This window comes from Gopherus evgoodei, chromosome 4, assembly GCF_007399415.2.
Source record: "Gopherus evgoodei ecotype Sinaloan lineage chromosome 4, rGopEvg1_v1.p, whole genome shotgun sequence".
NCBI lineage: Eukaryota > Metazoa > Chordata > Testudines > Testudinidae > Gopherus > Gopherus evgoodei.
In genome coordinates this window covers 119,010,550-119,037,033 of record NC_044325.1, presented here as the reverse complement: position 1 = coordinate 119,037,033, position 26,484 = coordinate 119,010,550, and the positions used below count along the sequence as shown (strand labels likewise).

General features: G+C 42.9%; 1 protein-coding gene across 2 annotated transcripts; it reads right to left on the bottom strand.

The window, feature by feature from the left end:
• Positions 1-6,468: 6,468 nt before the first annotated feature.
• GAL (galanin and GMAP prepropeptide) lies at positions 6,469-24,971 on the bottom strand. Of its 2 annotated transcripts, XM_030562627.1 has the most exons (7): positions 24,618-24,971; positions 24,089-24,169; positions 23,301-23,355; positions 21,787-21,858; positions 21,228-21,314; positions 18,056-18,133; positions 6,469-6,754 (listed from the first exon to the last, which is right to left on the bottom strand). In XM_030562627.1, the coding sequence occupies exons 2-7, from the start codon at positions 24,167-24,169 to the stop codon at positions 6,702-6,704; spliced, it is 426 nt and encodes a 141-aa protein (XP_030418487.1). In that variant the 5' UTR covers positions 24,618-24,971; the 3' UTR covers positions 6,469-6,701. The 2 variants fall into 2 exon arrangements, with proteins under 2 accessions (XP_030418487.1, XP_030418489.1); XM_030562629.1 differs by lacking the exon at positions 21,787-21,858 and having other exon boundaries at positions 24,618-24,965.
• Between the last annotated feature and the right edge of the window lie 1,513 nt (positions 24,972-26,484).

Here is a 26,484-nt window from a genome sequence, read left to right as displayed (position 1 = left end):
AATGAAAATGAACATGCGTCGGTCTGCACTGGATTGTTATCGAGCAGAACCCATCATCAGCACGGATACATATCCTTTGGAATGGTGGTTGAAGCATGAAGAGACATATGAATCTTTGGCGCATCTGGCACATAAATATCTTGCAATGCTGGCTACAACAAGCAGTGCCATGCAAACACCTGTTCTCACTTTCAGGTGACATTGTAAACAAGAAGTGGGCAACATTATCTCCCAAATGTAAACAAACTTGTTTGTCTGAGTGATTGGCTGAAGTAGAACTGAGTGGACTTGTGGACTTGTAAACTCTAAAGTTTTACATTGTTCTTTTTACATTGTACATTTTTGAATGCAGTTATTTTTTGTACATAATTCTACATTTGTAAGTTCAACTTTCATACTAAAGAGATTGCACTACAGTACTTGTTTTAATGAATTGAAAAATGCTATTTCTTTTATTTTTACAGTACAAATATTTATAATAAATAAATATAAAGTGAGTACTGTACACTTTGTATTCTGTGTTGTAATTGAAATCAATATATTTGAAAATGTGGAAAACATTCAAAAATATTTATATAAAGAGTATTCTATTATTGTTTAATCATGAACAATTTTTTTAATCACTCAACAGCCCTAATAAAAATCTATACAAATTTTGGTCAAGATTTTTATTTTTATGGTTTGCAAAGATTAAGGTTGAGGAGGCACTTAGTGGGGAGGGAGGGATACTTTGAAAATGTGCCTTTCTGTATCTTTATTTTGGAATTGTAAATCCTGAAATATTTACTGATAGGAATTCTTATGATGCTCATTACTGAGTGAAATTATATGGCCTGTGTTGTGCAGGAGATCAGACTAGATGATCATAATGATCCCTTCTAGTCTTAGTATCTGTGAATCAATGTATTGTCTGAGGAATAATACCATAATCAGAGCTGGTCTTGTGGGACTATCAGCTCAGACAAAGTCAGACAGCACTGGAAATCATCCAAGAAAGCTTGATCTCATGAGACTTCCAGTATAAAGAATTTCAAACAAACATCCCAACAAAACCTTATAAAATGTATCCATCACTACTTAGGAACATTTTAACTGGAATCAGTTTAGCAGCAGTACTAATTTGATTACAGTAATTTAATTCAGTTTATTTTAAACTGAATTTCTCATTCATTGGAACAGAAATCAAAGTCATACTGAGTTAAAGTTCTTTGAAATTGGTATTGGAATCAACTATTTTTCCATAGAAAGCGTAGAATCCTTGTGGTTGAGTACTGCAGAGAAGTCCATTAATCCTAAAAATTCATAATGCACCAGATCCAAAACCCACAGAAATAGTGGAAAGACTTCTGTTGACTTCAGTGGGTTCTGGATTAGGTCATTAGGTGGCAGTGTGGAAAATATTAGGGGAATAAGGGTTAAAATTTATTTCTTCTTTTTGCTAGTCTTGGAATCTTATGCGTTTCTCAAATATTGGCGCTCTAACAGCTCAGATGGTGAAAACTTTTTGCAGTATTTCCCAAAACATCCCAGTGACACCTGCTCTGTATGGACCTGATCAAAAACCCGTTGAAGTTGAGGGAAGGCTTCCATTGATTTTGGTGGTCAGTAGATCGGACCCTGAGCAACCATCCAAGAAACAGTAGATGTTGATTAACTTTAAAGTGGCCACAAGGACAGGGTTTGGCTACTGGAGGTAGCTATTAGAATAGATTTAACTATAATAAAAGTGAATATCAGATTTATGTAGTAATTCCTCTGGAATTTCTGACAGTCTGCTTGCTCTGATCAGCAGCATGTTAAAGTGCCAATGTTTCATAGCACTGTTAGCACATAGCATAAAATTCACCTAAGTGGAGGGCCCATCCAAAGTTCTCCCAAGTAGAACCTTACAAAGAATTATTTTTTAAATTCTACTCCCACCCTAAAATTCCCACTTCCACCTGCTCCCACATTGTTTCTTGAATTTTTTAATCTCATTCCTGCTGTTGTGGCAGTTTGTCCTGTGGGACCACTGCAGGGCTCTAAAATTGTCCCAGTAATGGCTGGATGAGCTGCTCTCAGCAGCTGTCTCCCCACCAGCACCCACTCACTGTCCCTCCGAACTCATCCAAGCAGACAGGGGCGGCTCCAGGCCCCAGCATGTCAAGCGCATACTTGGAGCGGCATGCTGTGGGGGGCGTGCCTGCGGGAGGTCCACCGGAGCCACCTGCCGCCCTCCCAGCAACTGGCAGAGTGCCCCCCGCAGCATGCTCCCCTGATTGGGGTGGCAAAATGTCTAGAGCCGCCCCTGCATGCAGAGGGATCTGAGTCCTCATGTACCCCTATAAGGGGATGAGCAGCCCAAGCATCTCCTCTTCCCTATGCAAGGGGATTAGAAACTTCTAACTCCCCCTTCTGCCCCCGGCCCCTTCCTCAAATCCCTGCCCTGGCCCTGCCTCTTCTCCGCCTCCTCCCCTGAGTACTCTGCATTCCCGCTCCTCCCCCCGCCCCGGAGTTTGTTACATTATGAAACAGCTATTTTGAGGCAGCATGCACTGGGAGGTAGGCGGAGAAGCAGGGTGCTCGGGTGGAGGCGAGGTGGGGAGCTTGGCTGCCAGTGGCTGCAGAGCACTCACCAATTTTTCCCCCATGGGTGTTCCAGCCCCAGAGCACCCATGAGTCAGTGCCTATGTGCAGGAGGTTGGTTGGTTGGTGTAGATACAGTGACCATGCAAAAGGAGATTCTACCCTGACCCTTATCAGTGCACTTGGAGAAGAGACCACATGATCTAGGAAACCAAATCCACTCCAGAGGTATGTGTAGTGATTGCGTTGCAGCCAGGGGTGGCTCTAGCTTTTTTGCCACCCCAAGCGTGGCAGTTAGGCAGCGTTCGGCAGCTTGCCTGCGGGAGGTCCGCCATTCCTGCGGCTTCAGCATACCCACTGCCAAATTGCCACCAAATCCGCGGGACTGGCGGACATTCTCAGGGCCGGCCTTAGGATTTATGGTGCCCTAGGCGAGATTATTAAACTGGTGCCCCTGTGCCTGATCTGCTCTTAGCAACACAAACATAAGCTTATAGTATTGGAAAACTTGCCACATTCACATTATTAAAACCAGTTTAACTTAATTAAGCACACTGTAATGCTGACGGACTAGCACTAAAGAAGCAGCACTATAGAAAAAATTCTGATATGAAAGAATGATGCAAATAATATATATATTTTTAATTTATCAAAATTTTATTGGAAATTTATATGAAGAGGTATTGAAACAAAGATTTGTTTTTAATTAAAAGCAATCTTTCTGGCTTTTTTGGCTGCAAAATCAGTAATAATGTCATCGTATGACAAAGACAAAGTCGTGTCTTGTTCGATCGCAAGAATAGCAAGACCAGTCAAGCGTTCCTGACTCATTGTAGAGCGGAGATAGTTTTTAATGAGCTTTAGTTTTGAGAAACTCCGTTCTCCTGATGCTTCTGTTACAGGAATTGTCAGTAGAATACGAGTGGCAATGTACACATTAGGATATATGTCAACAAGTTTGCGGGTATGAATAAACTGTACAATGTCCATCACCGATTTTGCACGTGGCAACATTGATGACAGTGTACTCAATTCTTCGTACAGTTCAAGTCCATTTAAATCAAAACTATCACCGTGCTTCAGGAGGCTCTCTAGATACTTGCACTTTGTCATTAGTTGCTCTTGTTTTCCTATTTTGTTGAATTTAGCTATGTCATACAAAAATCCAAACTGTTCATGGTGTACTTGCAAGGTATTAAACCTTTCATCAACAGCAGATACTGCTTTATCCATCACAACATTAAAAAATTCAACCTCAAATTTCTTTTCTGGATCGTCTATGGGCATGATCTGCTGTACAGATTCTTCACAAAGAAGTGTCCCTGGCCTTTTTAACTCATATTAACTATGTATTTACTTTATGAAAGTTGGAGAAAACATTGTGAAAACGTAAAACATTGGCTGCCCAACTTCTGGGCTGGCAAAAGTTATACTGACTCACAGGGAAAAAAAAAAAGCAGGAGAATCTTAGTACAACATATAGTCACTCTATATCAGGGGTCAGCAACCTTTCAGAAGTGGTGTGCCAAGTTCACTGTAATTTAAGGTTTCTCGTGCCAGTGATACATTTTAATATTTGTAGAAGGTTTCTCTCTATGTCTATATTATATAAATAAACTATTGTTATTATCTGAGGTCTTGGCCACCGGTCCTGCTCAGGCCACTGCCAGCTGAGTAAATGAAACCCCAAACCGGCAGCGGGCTGGTGGCTGGAACCCTAGACAAGGATCCCAGGCCCTGCTCAGCCCGCTGCTGGTCTGGGGTTCTGACCACCAATTCCTGCCAGCCAGGATCCCAGCCACCAACCCCTCCTCAGCCCACTACCAGTCTGGGATTCTGCTCACCCAGGCTGGCAGGAGGCAGAGTGGGGCTGGTGGCTGAGCTCCTGACTGGCAAGGGGCCGGCAGCCGGAACCCCGGAGTAGGAGTAGGCTGAGTGCTGCTGGCACCCCAGACTGGCAGCAGACTGAGCCACTCAACCCCCCACCGGCCCTGCTCAGCCCGCCACCAGCCCGCTACCAGCCCACTCAGCCCGCTGCCGGCTGAGTGAATGGAACCCCAGGCTGACAACAGGTTGAGTGGTTCAACTGGCCTGCTCAGCCCACTGCCAGCCTGGGATTCCTTGGGGGTCCCCAGGCCAGCAGCAGATGCTGAGTGGGGCCGATGGCTGGTATCCCAGCTGGCAATAGGGCAGCAGCCGGAACCCCGAGCAGTGATGGGCTGAGCCGCTCAGCCTGCTGCTGCATACCATCAAAAATCAGCTCACCTGCCACCTTTGACAGGTGTGCCGTAGGTTGCCGAACCCTGCTTTATACACTAGTAAGGAGATGAGCATATTACAGTTGTTGGAGGGCTCTTATCAGGAGTAACAGGCTATAGGAAAGTCAGTCAACATTTTTTGTTTCTCTGATGAAAACTGACCCACTCCCTGCCTCAAACCAAACCTGTCACTAATAATTGTCAACATCTTAATTTTCTGTTTTTGGCTAAGATATTGATTTAAAAAAAAACATTGAAATTGGATTCAGGATTGTTATTTGGGGCTTTGTCTTATATGGGCACCAATTACCCCCACCTAGAGTGACCAGACAGAAAGTGTGTAAAATCAGGACAGGGATGGGTGGGGGTGGGGGGATAAAAGGAGCTTATATAAGAAAAAGACCCCAAAATTGGGACTGTTCCTATAAAATAGGGATATCTGCTCACCCTACTCCAATCTCTTATACTGATTTTTCACACATCTGGCTAACCCCAGCCAAGCCCTGTGTGACATTCCAATTCTGGCTGCCTGCCGAGGAAGTGAGTTACTTTCACTTTCATTCCTTAGCAGGCAGGCAGCCAGCCTCTCTTCTCCCCACCTACCCCCAGCACCTCACCCAACCCAGCCCTGACGGAGGGGAGGGAGGAGAGAGAGAGGGGTGCTCCTGGGGAGGAGGGAGAAAGGAAGGGGTGCTCCGTGGGGCAGGGGGGAGAAGAATGGATGTTATGGGAGACAACAAAGGATACTGGTTCCAAAGCCACAGAGCCTGCCTCACCTGACCTCAGCCGGGGGGAAAGAGTCACTCTCACAGGTGAGCTCCTTTCCCAACCCCCACCCCCTCCCCTTCCCAGAGACCCCAGCAGCCAATCCCATTCCTCAGACTGTGCTGCATTAGGCTCTCTCTAGGACCCAGCAGCCCTGCTTCTACACTGTCTGGGCTGCCTGCAGAGTGGTGCCCTCAGGGAGAGTGAGGCCCTACGCGGCTGCCTATTCTGCCTATGCCTAAGGACGGCCCTGGACATCCTGCAGGCAAGCTGCCGAAGGCTGTCTGACTGCCGCTCTCGCAGGAACTGGCAGGGCACTCCCCGCCCCCAGCTTGCTGCCCCAGGAATACGCCTGGAGCATTGGTGCCTGGAGCCACCGCTGGTTGCAGCCCTATAGCCTGCATCCAGCTTGGGGAGGATTACATCTTCTCTAACTTAGTTCCATAGTTCTTTCCGCAGGGCTTGATTCTGTAAGTGCTGGGCCCTCTGATCTTGATCCGAAAAAGCTCTTTAAGCATATGCTTAGTCTTATTGACAATACTGGAGCCATGTCTACCATATGGATGCCACAACAGCACAGTTACAGCACCATCGTTATGGAGCTGTAGTGCTGTACTGGAGAAGATTCATTCAGCAACAGAAGGGGTTTTTCCATCACTGTAGAGCTCCACCTCATAGAGTGATGGTAGCTAGACTGACAGAAGCATTCTTCCGTTGATCTAGCTGCATCAACACAGGGGGTTGAGTTGACACAGCTACAGAACTCAGGCTTAGGAGGGTTCGTATACTTAAAGTTAAACATGCATTTAATATACTACATATTGTGCATTATAATGTATGTACCTTGAAAACATGCTATTGTAAGGAAAATGAAACAAAATACAGCTGCTCTTTTTTTATTTTACCACTTAAAGAAATTTTTTTTTAATCAAGGCAAAAATCTTACACTGTAACATCACAGAAAAAAAAAACAAAAAGGGCAGAAAGTAGTTTACCATGTGTAACTCTGTATAAGGGTAATGTAAACAATAATCACCATCTTCTGTTCATTTAAAGCTCTGTTTAGAGTTTAGTCTTCATTTACAGTACAATGAAGTATAAGTACATTATTTTTCAGGACTGATTTGTTTCTTCTGATGAAAGTAGATTATCTAGTGCCCCAGCCTCTGTGAAGGGGAAAAAGAAAAACGCAGTCATGATTTTTAGAAACAAAATAGTTAAGTGCAAAGTTTAGAATTAACAATTAATTCCTAAAAAAACCCCAACCTTATGATTGCTAAACTTTCTTACTTTGCTTCCCTTCAACCACAGATGAGACAATAGGCTCATACTTTTCAGGGCTCATTTCTAGGTTATTTACTGTTTCTTTTGAATATTAATAAGTCACAACTGCCTGTTATAATTTACAGTATTTTAAAAAACCTTCCACATCAAGCCTGATGTTTTGATTCATATCACTGAATATTAGTATCATAAGATTTAATATTGTTTGATTAAGTTTGATCCTGCAACTGGCTCAGGCTGGGCAGACCCCTGCACCAAGCCAGTTTCAGGATTGGATCCTAAAAGGCCAACTGTGATAGTGACCTCCAAGAAATCACTCGTGAGGGTGTTGTTATAAATATGCCCCTTTTCTTTAAGATGGAAGTATATTAATTATCTGAATATCATTATTGTTAAACATCTCTAAAATGGATTATTTTGAGAAAGAAAACGCATAAATCAATATATTTAGTGTAATAAACTGACAGAGTAGATGTGTAAAAAGCATTTATATTACATTATTGGACTGAATTTTTTTTTAAATCAAATATTGATTTGGTGTACATATTCATGTCACGATCTTGCTGGTAGCCATTGTTAGCTAAAAATGTAGCACCACTTGCTAACATTCTGTGTTTTGTAGCTCTGGAGTACCAATTCTGCATCACCGAAAAGCCATTGTGCACAATCCAGTGGATTTGGTTTCTGTGTAGTCTCAGAGTTGATGGTAACAGTAAGGAGGAGCATGTAACTGTGCAAGAGTAAAAAGAGCAGACCAAGTAATTGTTACTCAAAAAGTCACAGTTCAGCCCCTGATTGACACTTGCTCCATGGAGAAAGTAATTGGTATCAGCTCTTTACTGGGTGCATATTACTTATCCCTCCATGCTGGCTCAGTTTGCAGAGGTCAGGGCTCAGCCTATTCCCCAGCCCTGCCCAGTCATTCCTGCTCAGGAGGCTGCTCTGACCCCCACACTGGGACACAGCTTACACAGGGGAGTACAGAAATGTCTATATTGCACTGGCACATAAACACCAGCTGACCAATATTAAGTCAGGATCTCCTTGAGCTTTCATTTAGCACTCTTAGAGACTCAGGCCCAAATAATCCTCCATGTCTACCCTATGTAGGGTGACCAGATTAGGATCAATACCCCTGATCATGGATGTCTCAAGAGACACCCTTGCTTAGTCATTTCTGCTTTCAAGCTGTTTATGCTGTGACTGCTGTTCCCAACTTGTGAGTGGATTCACCAATACTGACTTTCCACTCCCTCACTTGGGAATAGCCCATGTATGGGTAAGTAGGGTCCTCAAACAATAGTTATTTCGAGTGGCTACTTTGTAAATATGGATTTGGACAGATGCTGATTGTTCAGTTAACAAGGAGAAATAGCACTGAAAGACTGGGAGAAGAAAGATTTTTAAGAGTATTATATGAATGTTTGAAAATGTTATTTTAGATCCATGTAATCTATCAGATGAGTAAAAATGTTGAATGGAAAAAAACTCTCACTCCTCACAGAGACTAAGTAAACATTCTCTGCAGGAATTGGGAAGAGAAGTGGAACCACCCTCTCCCAGCCCAGAGCATGGAACAGCTGCGTAATTACTACTAAACCTCCAGAGACTCACCTTCCAAACAGATCCACTGATTTTAATGGGATACCCTTTGAAAGCTACTTCTCAAAATGAGAATAGCAGATTTGGGCCGCAGTATTGCATATTAGACATTTCTGTAAAAATGTCAATTGTTTTTCAAAAAGGAGTTTTTTTGTGCAGTTAATCCACATTAATGTTGTTATACAGCAAAACCAAGTTTATCTGGAAAACTCTGTTATCCCAAACATGGTCATGTCCTACTGTGACTTTTTAGAGATTTTCGGAAAACTGAAGATATTTTCAAGCTTTGATTGTATTAATTTATTCAACATGCTTCATGAGATTCAGGTAAGCTAGGATGTGCTGTGTTTGAAAAATGCTTGAGAATGGCACAAAATTTTAGGTTTGCTTTTGGACTGAGGCTGGATAGCTGAAGTATCCTCAATTCCTGGAAATGACAGTACTGCTCAAAGATCCTTAACTATACCATTCAAACAAATGCAGTCTCTATAGACTATGCAATGTATTTAGTTAACACTGGTTGTATTTTAGTATTGTGACAAAAGTTCCTCCTCTACGTTAGTGGGTCCTGCGCTTATTGGCAGATTTGTTCACCTCAGTGATCTTCCCCTCTTGTGGAACCCACAGTCTGGGTCAGCTCCTCCTGTGTCTGATCAGGAGTTGGAGGTTTGGGAGTAACCCAGGTCCGCCCTCTACTCCAGGTTCCAGCCTAGGGCCCTGTGGATCACAGCTGTCTATAGTGCCTCTTGTAACAGCTGCATGACAGCTACAACTCCCTGGGCTACTTCCCCATGGCCTTCTCCAAACACCTTCTTTATCCTCACCACAGGACCTTCCTCCTAGTGTCTGATAACGCTCGTCCTCCTCAGTCCTCCAGCAGTACACTCTCTCACTCTCAGCTCCTTGCCTTCTTACTCCCGGCTCCTCACACACACTCCTTCTCCTCTGGCTCCTCCCTGACTGGAGTGAGCTCCTTTTTAAACCCAGGTGCCCTGATTAGCCTGCCTTGATTAATTAGAACACCTGCAGCCAAAGTAGCTATCTCTACTGCCTTCTAGAAAGATCTTAATTGGGCCCAGGTGCCTTGATTAACCTGGAGCAACTGCCATTTGTTTAGCCTGGGGCTAGCATACCTGTTTCTCATTACTTTACTGTAGCCATCTGGCCTTGCCCCATCACATATTCCCCCCCCCACCCCCACGCAACACTATAGGGTTGGGCAACTTGGGACGCCAGGCAGTGTGCTCATGAAAGACCATCAGTGTTGCCATGGTGGCATCCAGCCCTGTGCCGTATGCGGAACTGGAATGGCTGGAGGGATAAGAACCACCTGGTGACCCTTGCATTCTTTTCCTTATTTCTCTGCATCCACTGAAGGGGTGCATGGTCTGTCACAAGAGTAAAATCGCCAGCCTAAGAGGTAATAACGCAGTGTCTCCATGGCCCATTTGACAGCAAGGCATTCTCTCTCGACTACTGCATACTTCTGTTCTCTTGGGAGCAGCTTTCTGCTTAGGTAGAGGATCAGATGTTCTTCTCCAATCATTTGCGACAGAACCACCCCCAACCCCACCTCAGAAGCATCTGTTTGCAAATAAATTCCTTGGTAAAGTCCGGAGCTGTGAGAATGGGGTCATTACAGAGAGCTGTCCGAAGGTCTATGAATGCCCTTTCTGCTGCGTTGGTCCACTTCACCATGTCCAGACCTGAGGCCTTCACCAGTTCCGTTAGAGGACTTGCTTTACTGGCGAAGTGGGGAATAAAATGTCGGTAGTAGCCTACCACACCCAGGAACGCACAGACCTGCTTCTTTCGGGTCGGCCGGGGCCAGTTTTCAATCGCCTCTAGCTTATTAGTTTGGGGCTTCACTATACCCCGTCCTACAATATATGCCAGATACTTAGCCTCTGCTAGTCCTGTGGTGCATTTAGCGGGATTAGGGGTGAGGCCAGCCCGCCTTATGGTGCATAGTATGGCCTCAACTTTCTCCAAGTGGGTTCCCCAGTCTGGAGTATGGATGATGATATCATCTAGGTATGTGGCTGCATAACTAGTATGGGGGTGCAGCAGCTTATCCATGAGGTGCTGGAATGTAGCTGGGGCCACATGTAGCCCAAAAGGGAGGACTGTGTACTGGAATAGCCCATCCGGGGTGGAGAACGCTGTCTTGTCTTTAGCTTCTTTGGTCAGGGGAATCTGCCAATACCCTTTTGTCAGATCCAGTGCAGTCAAGAATCGGGCACTACCCAGTTGGTCAACCAGTTTGTCGATGCGTGGTATGGGGTACGCATCGAATTGGGATACTTCATTCAGTCGGCGAAAGTCATTACAGAATCTCATGGTACCGTCAGGTTTAGGCACTAGAACTACTGGACTGCACCACTGACTGTAGGATTATTCAATAACGGCTAATTCTAACATTTTCTTTACTTTAGCCTTGATTTCCTCTCTTTTGGCTGCTGGGATTCAGTAGGGTCTCAGTGTTACCTTGGCTCCGGGGATCGTGCGGATATGGTGATAGGTCTCAGTCATCCGCCCCGGTTTTGTAGAGAACACATCTCGATTGCGATCAATTACGTCGGCTGCCTCAACCTTTTGATTTGGCGTCAAGTCGGGTGATATCCTCACTTGCTCATGTAAGTTATCCTTCTGGGGAAGGGTCTCCTGGGTGACTAAGCATGCATCTTGATCATGCCAAGGTTTTAGAAGATTGATGTGGTAAATTTGCTCAGGTTTCCTGCGGCCTGGCTGCCGTACCTTATAGTTTACCTCTCCCACGACTTCAATCACTTCGTAGGGTGCCTGCCACTGGGCCAACAGCTTGCTTTCTGCTGTGGGCACCAGGACCATTACTCGATCCCCTGGTTGGAACCGTCAAAGCTTTGCTTGGTGGTTATAATGGGTTCGTTCGGTCTCCTGTGCTTTCTCCAAGTGTTCCCATACAATGGGTGTAACTCGAGCTATCCGATCCCTCATCTGTAGTACATGTTCGACTATGTTCCTTCCGGGATTTGGCTCCTCTTCCCAGGCTTCTCTGGCTATATCCAATATGCCCCAGGGATGGCACCCATATAGTAGTTCAAATGGAGAGAAACCTGTGGAGGCTTATGGGACTTCCCAGATGGCAAACATGAGGTAAGGCAATAGGGTGTCCCAGTCTTTCCCATCCCGGCTCACCACTTTCCTGATCATGGCCTTGAGGGTCCTATTGAACCTTTCCACAAGGCCGTCTGTTTGTGGGTGGTATACAGAGGTCCGTAGGGCTTGTACATGGAGCAATGAACAGAGATCTTTCATCAACTTGGACACAAAAGGTGTCCCTTGATCAGTCAGTATCTCCTTGGGTAGCCCAACCCGGGAAAAGATCTGTAGTAGCTCCTTAGCTATTGTCTTGGAGGCTGTGTTGCGTAGGGGAACGGCTTCTGGGTACCGTGTTACATACTCTAGTACAACCAGAACATGTTGGTGGCCCCGAGCTGTCTTCTCTAGGGGCCCAATCAGATCCATGGCTATGCATTCAAATGGTACCTCTATTATTGGAAGAGGTATCAAAGGGGCCCGCAAGTGTGTGCGAGGGCTATGTAGCTGACACTCTGGACCAGAGATGCAGTATCCCCTGACATCTTCATGTACTCCTGGCCAGAAGAACCTCAGCAGGATCCTGGCCTGGGTTTTCTCTGCCCCTAAGTGTCCTCCAAACAGGTGACTGTGGGCGAGGCTCAATATGGCTTTTTGATGTTTTTGTGGCACCAGAAGTTGATGTATCTCCTACTCCTGCATTTGCACCACACGGTACAGGAGATCTTTCTTCACTATAAAGTAGGGTCCTGGACTCCGGACCTTCCCCTCCACTGGTGTCCCATCTATCTCATCCACCTCTTTCCTGACGTTATCATATCTAGGGTCCTCTGCCTGGTCCCTCCTGAAAGTCTCTCTCCCAGGACTAACCTGCCTGAGCTCCCAGGGGCCAGCTTTTGTTTCTTCCAAAGGCTCATCACCATCATGGCTGGGGCCAGCCTCCAGCTCACCTTCCGTGTTGGTAGTTTCTCTGATGGCTGCTCGTGTCCATCTGTCTACTAGCGCGGTCTTCTGGCCCTGGGTCAGGATCCAGGTTCCCAAGGCCTTCGCGGCCTTCCTTTCTTTTTTTGTCTTCCGGGCCTTTTGGGGGGCTGAGAATAGATCCTGAGAAAACTCTGAAAATGTTAGGGGTTGACATTCCCCCAACGATGAGTCGCTGCCAACAGGGTCCCCATCTCCCTCCAGCCTCTCTGGGGGGACTAAATTATCAAACCCTGGATAGTCCCTCCCAATGACTACAGGATATGGTAGTTTAGGAACTATGCCCACTGTCACCTCAGTGGAGTTCCCCTGAACCTCTATCTCCACTGGGATGGTGGGGTAATGACTCACGGCCCCATGCACGCATGTCACTGCTATGCGTTTGGGTTGTAGCAGCTGCCTACTTTTTACCAGCTTACTCGATATAAGGGTGATAGCACTCCCCGAGTCCACAAGCGCTGTAGTCTCTACTCCATTTATCTTTACCGGCCTGGTGTAGTTATGTGGGGCTAAAGCAATGCCCACAAGGTGGATAAGGGAGCATGGGACTTGCCAATCCCCCAAGTTGCATTGCATAGGCTCCTCGGTGCTGGGACACTGTGCTGCTATGTGTCCCCACTCCCCACATGCACAACATCTATAATTGTTTCTAATCATTCCCCTATCATGTTGGTTAGGGGGTTTAGTCTCAGGGTTTCCCCCACTCAGGCCAATCCCTTCCTTCTGGGGTCTCTGCTGGTTTTCGGCCCCTCTCTTCCTCCACCTAGGACTCCCCAGGGGTTTGGCTGTCCCACCTTCCAGGGCTGGGGTTGGGTGTTTGCTATGAAAGGGGCTTTCCTTGGGTAGTCAGGTCAATTCCCTGGCTATCATGCATCTTTCTATCAGCGTGATCATCTCATCATAGGTGGATGAATCATTCTGTCCTACCCATTTGCAGAGATCTGGTGGCAGTGCTCTCATGTACCGGTCAATGACCAGAACCTCTAGTATCTCTTCCGGACTCCGGGACTCTGTTTGCAACCACTTTCGTGCAAGATGGATGAGGTCATACAGTTGGGACCGCAGGGTTTTGTCTTCCTGGTACCTCCACTTGTGATACCACTGGGCCCGCACTGCAGTCATTACCCCAGATCTGGCCAGAATCTCTGCTTTCAGCTGGGGGTAGTCTGCTGCAGCCTCTTCAGGCAGATCATGGTAGGCCTTCTGGGCCTCCCCACACAGGAATGGGGCAAGGATGCCAGACCACTGATCTCTAGGCCAGGCCTCCCGTAGGGCTGTCCTCTCAAAGGCCAGAAAGTATGGCTCTACATCATCCTCCCGCATCATTTTCTGCAGCCAATGGCTGGCCCATATGAGCTGCACCCCATCATGGCCACGGTTCAGCTATGTAAGGGTCTTTACCTGGTTTACCAGTTCCTGCAACATAGCTCAGTCTTGAGAAACCTAGTCCATCAGCAGGCGATTAGTTTCTTGCTGCAGCCACACTGCCTCCTGTTGGGCAGCTGCCTGGACACGAGTAGCCTCCTGCTGCGCTGCTGTGGCTTGTATCAGTGCCCGCACGACATCATCCATTGTGGTGGAAAAAAAAACAAACCCTCTTTTTTTTTTTAAATCACCCTCCTTTTTTTTTCCCCCGCCGCGCTGTGCACACCAAAGAATCCCACCGCTGACACCAGTTGTGACAAAGTTCTTCCTCTACCTTAGTGGGTCCTGCGCTTATTGGCAGATTTGTTCACCTCAGTGATCTTCCCCTCTTGTGGAACCCAGTCTGGGTCAGCTCCTCCTGTGTCTGATCAGGAGTTGGGAGGTTTGGGGGGAACCCGGGCCCACCCTCTACTCCGGGTTCCAGCCCAGGGCCCTGTGGATTGCAGCTGTCTATAGTGCCTCCTGTACCAGCTGCATGACAGCTACAACTCCCTGGGCTACTTCCCCATGGCCTCCTCCAAACACCTTCTTTATCCTCACCGCAGGACCTTCCTCCTGGTGTCTGATAACGCTCATCCTCCTCAGTCCTCCAGCAGTACACTCTCTCACTCTCAGCTCCTTGCCTTCTTGCTCCCAGCTCCTCTCACACACCCCTTCTCCTCTGGCTCCTCCCTGCCTGACTGGAGCGAGCTCCTTTTTAAACCCAGGTGCCCTGATTAGCCTGCCATGATTGGCTGCAGGTGTTCTAATTAAAGTAGCTATCTACTGCCTTCTAGAAAGATCTTAATTGGTCCCAGGTGCCTTGATTAACCTGGAGCAACTGCCATTTGGTTACCAGGGTACTAGGGATTTGTTTAGCCTGGGGCTAAAGTACTGAGAAACAGGTATGTTACTGTAGCCATCTGGCCTTGCCCCATCACAGTATTTACAGAAGTCTTAGCAGAGGATTTTTCTGAACCAACACAGATCATTTTAGAAAATGATGCCAAAACTGTCCAGAGTTTAATTTATAAAATTCATAGAATCTTGAAGTTAACAGACTTGAAAAGATATTCACAGCAAAGTGAAATTAATAAAACACAGCACCTGTAATTTTATCTAACACTACTTTCATTGCTATGAAAGTATCTATAATTCATTATATTCAAAGGCAGGGATTTATAGAGAAGACATGACAGAATTGGTGACTTCAAATGAGAGATTCATAATGCTTGTCATTAGGAAGATTAAAGGCATGTATTGTGTTGTTTTTTTTTCTCCTAATGCAAATCACTTTCTAAATATTTTGAATGTAGTAGAGTTGAAAGCAGCAATTCTATATTGGGTGAAAAATTTGAAAAAGGTATTTAAATTAATTTATTTACTTTGCCTGAAATTTCTGAGAAAAAAAAAAACAAAAACAACATGAAGACTCATAGCCTCTAGGACTGGAAGGGACCTCGAGAGGTCATCGAGTCCAGTCCCCTGCCCTCATGGCAGGACCAAATACTGTCTAGACCATCCCTGATAGACATTTATCTAACCTACTCTTAAATATCTCCAGCGATGGAGATTCCACAACTTCCCTAGGCAATCTATTCAAGTGTTTAACTACCCTGACAGTTAGGAACTTTTTCCTAATGTCCAACCTAAATCTCCCTTGCTGCAGTTTAAGCCCACTGCTTCTTGTTCTATCATTGGGGGCTAAGGTGAACAAGTTTTCTCCCTCCTCCTGATGACACCCTTTTAGATACCTGAAAACTGCTATCATGTCCCCTCTCAGTCTTCTCTTTTCCAAACTAAACAAACCCAATTCCTTCAGCCTTCCTTCATAGGTCATGTTCTCAAGACCTTTAATCATTCTTGTTGCTCTTCTCTGGACCCTCTCCAATTTCTCCACATCTTTCTTGAAATGCGGTGCCCAGAACTGGACACAATACTCCAGTTGAGGCCTAACCAGCGCAGAGTAAAGCGGAAGAATGACTTCTTGTGTCTTGTTTACAACACACCTGTTAATGCATCCCAGAATCATGTTTGCTTTTTTTGCAACAGTATCACACTGTTAACTCATATTAAGCTTGTGGTCCACTATGACCCCTAGATCTCTTTCTGCCATACTCCTTCCTAGACAGTCTCTTCCCATTCTGTATGTGTGAAACTGATTGCTCCACTTAGGAAGGAACACTTTGCATTTATCTTTATTGAACTTCATCCTGTTTACCTCAGACCATTTCTCCAACTTGTCCAGATCATTTTGAATTTTGACCCTGTCCTCCAAAGCAGTTGCAATCCCTCCCAGTTTGGTATCGTCCGCAAACTTAATAAGCGTACTTTCTATGCCAACATCTAAATCGTTGATGAAGATATTGAACAGAACCGGTCCCAAAACAGACCCCTGCGGAACCCCACTTGTTATACCTTTCCAGCAGGATTGGGAGCCATTAATAACTACTCTCTGAGTACGGTTATCCAGCCAGTTATGCACCCACCTTATAGTAGCCCCATCTAAATTGTACTTTCCTAGCTTATCTATAAGAGTATCATGCGAGACTGTATCAAATGCCTTACTAAAGTCTAGGTATATCACATCCACCGCTTCTCCCTTATCCACAAGGCTCGTTATCCTGTCAAAAGAACGCTATCAGATTAGTTTGACACGATTTGTTCTTTACAAATCCATGCTGGCTATTCCCTATCACCTTACCACCTTCCAAGTGTTTGCAGATGATTTCTTTGATTACCTGCTCCATTATCTTCCCTGGCACGGAAGTTAAACTAACTGGTCTGTAGTTTCCTGGGTTGTTTTTATTTCCCTTTTTATAGATGGGCACTATATTTGCCCCCTTCCAGTCTTCTTGAATCTCCCCCGTCTCCCATGATTTCCCAAAGATAATAGCTAGAGGCTCAGATACCTCTTCCATTAACTCCTTGAGTATTCTAGGATGCATTTCATCAGGCCCTGGTGACTTGCAGGCATCTAACTTTTCTAAGTGATTTTTTACTTGCTCTTTCCTTATTTTCTCTTCTAAACCTACCCTCTTCCCGTAAGCATTCACTATACTAGACATTCCTTCAGACTTCTCAGTGAAGACCGAAACAAAGAAGTCATTAAACATCTCTGCCATTTCCAAGTCTCCCGTTACTGTTACCCCCTCCTCATTGAGCAGTGGGCCTACCCTGTCCTTAGTCTTCCTCTTGCTTCTAATGTATTGACCTTCAAAATTATAATAGAGGTCTATTAACCACTCAGGTTTTCTGTTTGCTTGATGCTATAATAAAGTCATAATCCTTAGAGGTCTCAGTCCTACAGGTCCTACATAGACAGTTCTCCAGTATTTCACAGTTGCCACACAGGTGAGTGATGTCACAGTTTCAGGGATATGACTTCAGTGTCCAAATGTAGGGAAAATGTCCTTTGTCACTGTCTTACACAAATGTAAGACTTGATAATGATAAACTTTGAAACATCTCCTTTTGTTCAGTTTTTTTAAGTAAGAGTAAAAATATTGACCCTATTAAAGATAGTTCAAACAGTTTTGGCAGTTGTCATTTTGGGATTGTTCCTGCTTTGAGCAGGGGGTTGGAGAAGATGACCTCCTGAGGTCCCTTCCAACCCTGATATTCTATGATACAGGCTCCAAGCAGGATCAGGACCCCTCTGTGCTAGGCACTATACACATGCATAATGAAAAGATGGTTCCTGCACCAAGGAGCTTACAGTCAACATCTCAATCCTGCAACCACTTAGTCATATACTTAACATCATGCACTTCTGTGACACTACTTGTATGTTTAACTTTAAGCATCTCCATGAGTGTGTTGTGGGAGCAGGCTCTTAATAGTTTCTTCCAGATGTCAATCAATTATTTGTTAATGTGAATATTCAGTGATATTTCATCACATTTTGTTCAGGAGTTATGTCAAACATAATCAAGCCCATTCTCCAGTGATGCTCAACAAAGTTGCACAATTTAAATATGAATCTCCAGTTATATATTCAATCCCAGGCCTGCAGCTCTTATTCAAGACTTTTGTCCAAGTAAGGATTACAGAAATCAGATCCTCAGTGACTGTGAAATAAAACTATACTTTTAAAAAAGACTGAGAGCTTTACTAACCTTTAAGATGCAAGTAAGTCAAAAATTCAATTACTGTGCGTACAACATTGTCGTCAACCACTGGTCTCCCAAGATTACCTAGAAAACATTTATTGGATATTTAATGTATAGCTAGTATGAATATTTGCTTATACAACTTTAGTCACAATAGTGAATGTAAGAATTCAGAAGAATACGTGAAACTACATTTCATTTTAAAAGTTCAGTGGAAAAACTGAGAGCCATATTTTCTCCTGCACTGAAATACATTTGGTGCAAGAATGGGGTGACATCAGGGAGCTTGTTATAGCTCCCTGATTCTGGAGCTTCCGTACTAATGTAAATTAAAGCAGCCTTCAAGTTATTTGGTTTACAGCGTTTGTAAGGTCCTGCAGGGCTGTCTGTGGAGCTTGTAAATTCTGCAACACCAGTCAAGAAGTTTATATCTGATGAGACCTCAGACTCAGATTTCTGGAGAAAATAGATCCAAATTTATTCGACCCAATTTTATTGAAAATAGTCCACTGCATTAATTCCCCTTGAACATGTAAACAATTACCATTTTAAGACAAACTTTATAAGAAGCCACTACATTCTGTAAGTGAAAAAATATGTTTTTCAAAATACCTAATTCCAATGAAACTTAAATGTCTCCATTGAATAGGGTCTGCGTAAGAAATTTCAGGTGTAAAGGAGATTTTCAGAGTTGATGGAAGGAGTGTGCTTAAATGAAGAAGTTTATAAAGAAACTAGATTACAATCTTTAGGTCCCATCCTGCAAAGTGCTGAGCAATATCAGCTTGGGGTGACTTCATTGGGAAGCCACATCTGCAGTTCCACAATGTATAGTTTCCAGATCATGTATTTTACAAAGGAACTGTCTACACGCTGGAAAATACAGTGAGTCAGTGAGAAGTATTACTAGATAAGAGTGCACTAACTGTTCCTTTCATCAATATTTCAGAATAGCAAAATATATTTATACCCACTCCCCGTACAACCATAACCAGAAATGTACAATTCTGTTGAAGACAATTAGTTCAATTCATGGGAAACGATTCAATGTTCTCCTACTAATAAGTAATAAGCAAAGAACCTTACCTGAATTTTGGACCTTTGTTGACTATCAGATGTGTCTCTATTGTACTGCCAGGGTTTGAGTTAAATTGTAAGTTCCTTTGAGCAGGACTCTCTCTTCCCCAGTTAGTACAATGCTGAGCACAGGAACAACTATCAGCCTTCTCAGGATTGGAGTGAGAAATGGATCTCATTTTGAGATTCCTTAGCAAAGGACTAGATCATGTCTTTTGATCCATACATAGTGCTCTTGCCATGTGTGGATCACTCCCTCACTATACAGAAAAGAGTCACAACAGCTCCCCAGGCGTCTTCTCGACCCCATAGAGTTTTTTGTGTGTCTGGAGACCTGTGCAGGAGACCTGTGCAGATTAGAAGGAATCAAGCAGTGGGTTGACCAGACAAAGAATGGGTAGGTCAAGAGAAGGTCCTGAGGAGGGGACCTATAGGTTACTTAAAAATTCACATATGCACCCGACTCTGTCATGAGGAACCTCCTCCTCTAAGGGAGGCCTCAGCTGTGCTACCAAGTAGCAGGGCTTGAGATTCTGAAGCAGCATAGAGCCTCCATATGTATGTCCAGAAAGGAGAGGGTGGTATAGCCTACTCTCCAAATGGAAGACATCAGAGGAAATGCTGATGGGAATTTCACAGCATTTGCTGCCTTAACATGGTGTTGCCATGTAGGTGTGATCTAGATATGAAACTGTAATTCTATAAAGCAAAAAACTACCTGCTGATAAGCTGTATTGTGTTTAATTATGAACGATCAAGTGAGAGTTGGTTGTTATATCAATGTTTAAAAATAGTGTGTTCTTGTTAATAAACTCCAGCTGAGTACCTGCTTTAACTCATTGACTTGATCACATCACTTTTTAATATATATATTTTTTTACTATTACAAATTGATACTGGAAATTCTATACAAAGTGTTTAAAATGAAGCACCCCAATAAATGGCAACTAAAAAACAAAAACAAGAAGTTTGCCTCTGTAGACGCTCCCCTGCTGTCTCTAGCATCATTCACCCGTAGTCTAGGAATACAATCTGAGTATTTTTTTTTTAGTTCAACAAATAAGTTTCAGATATACCAAGAAAAGGAAATGGATTTTGTATTGGTCTAAATATTTGCTTAGAGAAAATAAGGTAACATTTTTGCATACCAATACATAGGAATTAGATTAACCATAAAATTAAATGCTTTAGGTGGACATTTAGGCAAGAATATACACAGCAACCCTTTTTGAATTTTGAACCATTACCATCAGCATAAAGTAGACATTTTTTTACAATACAAACAAGGGTTGTAAAAAACAGAGACGATATACTGTAAGGATCTGATCCTCAGAAGTACAGAGCGCTCACAACTTCCATTGAGCTCAGAGTTGTGAATGCTCAGCACCTCTCAGGATTAACGGCCTGTTCCAAAACCCAGTGCATTAAATAGAAAGACTCCTACTGACTTCATTAAGCTTTGGATCAGGCCCTAAGTCTAACTGAAACAATTTATCTCGTTTAATTATGGAAAAAATACTCAATTATACTTGAGATGGGGTTATTATGAGAAATCCATTTCTCAAAAACCAGCTCCATACAACATCATCAACAGCTTTCAGTTCTATGTTGGTATGATAAAAGGTGTCTCTTGTTTCTATAACTTTCCCTAATGCATGATCTCCCTAATATCATCCCTTACTGATCACACTCCTGGGCTAATCAATTAGGACTCCTAAGTGTCTGATAGGACTTGAAAGCTTTGTTTTGAACATATATAAAGAAAAAGGTAGGATTTATAGTCAAATATGTTAATTTGGATAAAATGAAGGAAAACTCAAAAGCTTCTGTCCTGCCACTCAATGTACGACTCTGCATTTTGAACTAATACACATAATTCAGGTCATGATCTCCAAACTCTGGTGTCTGTGAGCCAAATTTTGCTTTCCTTTCCTCATATGAATACTTTCATTGACTTCAATGGGACTACTCATGTATGTTAAGTACATTGTCCTGCCTACAAGAAAGCTTAAGCTTCCATTTAGGGTGACAATAACTCAAACGTAGTAAATAAAATGCTATATACAGAAGCACAAACTCTTGGCTTTCATAATTTCATTACCTATTTTTATATCCTCTTCAGGCTGTATCTCACGTTTACCAGCTAGGCCATGTTTGTCAATAAGAGATCTGTGATTATCTACTGCATCTGTTAAATAAATTAGAGAGGAAGAGTTAATTTCATTTACAGTCTCCAGGTTGATTTTGATGGATTTTATTGAGCTAGGTCAAAGATTTAAAAGTAACTCTCTTTATAGCCTTCTTTTCATTTGTCTACGAGAACATGATGGGATTGTTGATGGAATAATATACAACTAGTGAATCAAAGGAATCGTTCTTTAAATAAGCTTATTAAAGAATTAAGGCATTTTATAATTTTGTGTATTTAGTTTATATCCATTAAGGGCCGATTCCTATATTGCTTGCACTCCCAAACTCTTCCTGAATTCATTGGGAGTTTTGGGTGTACAGGGAATGCAGAGTTGGACCATTCATGTGTAATTTAGGAATGTGGTTTTGCTACTCTTTTTTTTTTCTTAAAAAGAGGAAAGTTGCCAAGTAATTTGTTTAAAAGTAAACTGCAATTAGTTTACGTGAATAACCTCCAAAAACTATCTTACATTCCCCAGGTGCCTCTTCTCTCCCCCTTGCAATGGGCATTTCCTTTATCAGTAAAAGCTGATCAATACGACCTGCAACAGAGGATGATGCCTATTATCCAGTCTTAGAGAAATGGCACTCAGCAAACATATGCCTCCATTACAGAATGGCATGTATGTCTTTCAACACAGTCTATTCTGGCATTGCTACTTTAAGGCAAATATACTTACAAACATTTACAGAGTCAATAAATACATCAAAGGTGCATACATTTGTATCCCAAGGTCAGTTACAAAAAGTGAATAATAAAGGGGAAAAAAAGACAGTTATGATCCTTATATGGACAGTGGTATTAATTATCTGTAATGTTTATCATATACTATAGAGGGTGAAATTAGGCAACCCCCAGAAATATTAAACATAAAAAGTAGTAAAGGGTAGGTATAGGTGTCTGTAGCTGACTTAATAATTGTCATTTATTTTTACCCAAGGTTTTCAAGATGCTGAGAGGCATCAAGCATACAAATAGTTTTAAAGGATGACTTGTTAGCCAATTGGGACACCTTCACTTTTCATCTCCATACTTTTCTGGAAACCTGAACTTTATGTTTTCAGCCTCTCAGACACTGGTGTTTGTTTTTAATTACAAAATGGAATTAAGTATTTTCCTCTTGTAAATTACTAAAAGCAGCAAAGAATCCTGTGGCACCTTATAGACTAACAGACGTTTTGGAGCATGAGCTTTCGTGGGTGAATACCCACTTCCTCACATGCATCACATGCATGTGAGGAAGTGGGTATTCACCCACGAAAGCTCATGCTCCAAAACGTCTGTTAGTCTATAAGGTGCCACAGGATTCTTTGCTGCTTTTACAGATCCAGACTAACACGGCTACCCTCTGATACTTGTAAATTACTGATATTTATTTACAATCTCAGAGTTTGTTTTGTCCAAGAATAGTATCAGAAGACTATGCATCTGGGCATTTTTATGTAGATTTAGCGTGAAATCTTGGCCCCACTGAGTTCAGTGGCAAAACTGCCACTGATTTCAATGGAGCCCAATTTCACCCATTGTATTTCCCCCTTGAGTGACCGCCAAAATTCCATAAAATGTTATAACTACTTTGCAAGGCAAATGCCCTTAGATTCTATACAATTAATTATCATTATTTTTGTATAATTGGAGGTAAAGCTGCTATTTTAGAGTAAGAAGATGTATGCCACCTAAGAATTACAACTCTTTAGCACTCTAAGAATACCCAAATGTGTAATTCCATGTAATTTAGTGCCTTTATATGGCATTGCTTTTGAAGAGGAAGTTTAAATTCTATTTGTTTCTATCCCAGGCTTCAGATGTGTAACTAACTGAAGAGTCTCCGAAATAACACTCTTTAGTTTTACGTAAGTAGGTTTAAACAAAAGTTACTTTAGTAGCCAGATTAGTGGGTAGCACACTCATGGCAGACAATAGGTGTCAAGTGACCATTTTAAATAGAATTTTAAAATATAGAAAATTAAATATTTTACTTACGTGGCCCAAGTAGGTAACCAGCACTATTCAAAGTCCAGCCCCTCTTTTCTTTTGCCTTACAGAGGGAAAAGTGCAGTAGATTATTTATTGCATGATTTACATAATACTTTCTGAAAAAAAGAAACATGAATCTTAGAGATTGGTTTGTGCAAACAGATTCCTTAGGGTTTCTAATGAGCCGATATTTTTTGATGAATAAAAAATATTATTTCAGTCTGGGTGAAACCCTAGCCTCAGTGATGTCAATGGCAGTTTTGCCATTGACTTCAGCGTGACCAGGATTTTGACTCTATATAGACAAAACTGCAAATCACACAATGCATTATAAATTTTAAACCTTACAAGTTATAATAAATGTGATCTGCTCCCAATCTGCTTTACTGAAAAGTATATACATTTCCCTCTATATACTTGTTTGGATTTACACAATTTGTCATTGTATCTCAGCTGTTTATAGTTTGTAAGCTTCATGTAAAACAAAAGAATTCCTTGGTTTTTTTCCTAAGTAAGATGGCCGTTCATTGAACTTTACTATATAAAACTAATAACCCTTGTTTTGTTTAACAACTTTGTAGCACATTTGTCATAAGTAGATGAACAATTGGGAATATTGGACATTTTAATACTCATCCACCAGCCAAAATATTCTCGAGCACTTGCTTTGTTTTGCTTAGCCCTATATCTAACCAGAGTGCCCGTCAGTGTAGAGTTTACGGGTACTTGTCAGCTGAGACACTGAGTGAGCATGTCTAATGGACAGAGCTCCTGTAAATGAAATTTATACTTACTGATAAAACGAGTCCAAATGTCTCTGAGAGGGTGGCGCAAAAGATCAAAGAGAGAAACAGGAGACTAGTCCACCTCTGCATCTGAAAGGAGACCACAAACGCTCGGAGTTAGTTGCTTTGCCGTTCAGTTTGGGATCCCAGGAAGGGGGGTTGAAATCGACTTAGGTTCCCACAGGAACCTGATGCCTTAGGAAACATTGAGACAGGAGGAACTTATGAAAAGGAAGGGTGTGTATCCGGGGGTGAGTCCTGTGCATCTGAAAGTTCAGGAAGGAACGGCAGAGAATGTCAAATCCTAAAAAAGCAGGAACACCCCCAAAATCGGAGACGGGTGGAATCTGATCGCAATGAGGCACAGAGACAGATCAGCCTTTACAATACCTGTCCCCTTTCCCACTTCTACACACAAGTCATTGCAGTCACTAACATGGGGTGTCAGAAGGGAAGGCGTCCAGAGTCTAAGATTTCATGTACCTGAAAGTTAAATACCTCCCAGAAGGCAAAGAGGTTAAAAATAAGGGGAAAGTACCTTGAGCTGGGGTGCACTGCTCTGTTCTTCACTGCGCGGGCTCAGTCCTGGCTGGCAGTGGGGCAGGGAGCTGTCCGCAGGCTGCTCTGGGGAATGGATGGTCACAGCTGGGACTCCTCACTGCATGGCCCTGGTGCGCTGAGTAGAGGATGCAGTGGAGTAGGGGGCTGCAGTGCCTGTAAGCCCAAGACCGCTCCCCCTCCGCTATTTATCGGTTGCAGCGCAACTTTGCAGGCGCGGCTCTCTCCCAGGGGAGAATCGAGAGCCGCCCACATCCCCGGGTCATTTCCCCTCGCCAAGTCACTGCATTAGGAAGGGCAAAAATTACAGCAATTCAATTAGAGGTATTTGGAAGCAAGATGTGGGCTGCAGATGGATAACAGCCTGGCCAATTACCTTTCATTACGCCTGGGTAGGACACTGGCTAGCAGTGAAAAGAGCTCTGTTCTACTAGACAGCCTGGCCTGCCTTCTATCTTTCTCCTGAAACTTCAGAAGTTCTTTGTTGTTGTTTGAGCATAAGGAACGGTAAATTGAACACAGCCCCCTCTTTGGAGAATCAGGTACAGAAGCAGAGCTAAATGGAAAAGGCTCTGTATTATGCTGGCTAATAAGACTCGTATCCTTGTCAATTACAGTATTTGTTATTACATTCAAGAACACAGAGTCCCCACTACCTTTCTCTGGGAGCCCCATGAATCTCTCTTCAGTCCAGACAGACACTATCGGTTTCCTTTAAAATTCCTTTGAATCAGTCTGTTTACTCTAGCATCAGAGCAAAAGGAACTGGAGGAAAACTGAGTTATTTTACTTACTTAAAACTTCAAAGTGTTAAAGGGGGAGCCCTTTAGAAATATATTCTGTTTATTTCTTGTCTGGACTACAGCTTGGTGACATTTTGCACCTAAAATGTAAGCGTTCTTTTTCTCAAGTTTTTATGAAAAAGTAATACAAACTCACCCCACTATCTTTATACCCCACATGTTCACTTTTGGACATTTTAGTTCCACTGATTTTTCTTATTTTAAATATAGTTATAGTCAGATGATAAAAATAACACAACAGGGATTCCAAATTTTGTTTCCCTCAATGATTGCCAGATAAAATTTGCTCAGTTTAAAAGGCATACACTGAGTTTTCTAACTTGTGGTCCTGCAAACTCCTTCTGAGAACTGAAAACTACATTGAGAGCTTTCTACCTTACCACAAATTTGCTGGTAATTTAATTTTATTGTACAAGATAGACTAGACACTACCTCACTCTTCTACAGCGCTTAGGGTATGCTGTGCCATAGGAATAAACGTGGAAGGAATGGGTTTTTGAACAGTGTGAGATACAGTATTCCTCATAGGTTTAAAGGCAGGTAGTGTTTTTACTAGAGTGTAGCAAAACCCAGGATAGAGGAAGAGGTCATATCTTGGTCTAGGTCTCCCCGCTACCTGCAATTATGTTCTCCCTGTGACAGGAAAAGCAGGACTATATTAGTTTAAGCATGTCACTAGAATCCTGATGTAAAAATGCAGCTCTACAGTCTTATATGGATAATTTGAGAATAGTTTATTTCTTGCCGTATTTAAATATGAATGCACATCAATGTGAAGAGTAAACTTTGCAAAGCTTATTCAACACTTCATGTCATTTACTGGAGATATTCTGTCAGCCAGGACCTGCATGACCCTTAGAATTCAGACTAGATAGATGTGTAAAAGCATCTGGGAAATAGCAAAATAATTTTTGCAAAGTGCCTTTTATTTTAACTTCGCCAGTGAAGCATTTTTTACTGAAATTGTCTAGCCTTCATCAGTCACTTTCATTTCTAACTTTGAGGCTATTGTATGACACAAAATGTTTTCTTTGTGTATTAAAA

Coding starts and splice junctions, on each gene's coding strand:
- GAL (XM_030562627.1), bottom strand. CDS start 24,169: ATGCAGAGGTGGACTAGTCTCCTGTTTCTCTCTTTGATCTTTTGCGCC. Junction 21,859..23,300: donor TGGTTACCTACTTGGGCCAC/GTAAGTAAAATA, acceptor CCTCTGTTGCAG/GTCGTATTGATCAGCTTTTA. Junction 6,755..18,055: donor GACTTACTTGCATCTTAAAG/GTTAGTAAAGCT, acceptor TCCCCTTCACAG/AGGCTGGGGCACTAGATAAT.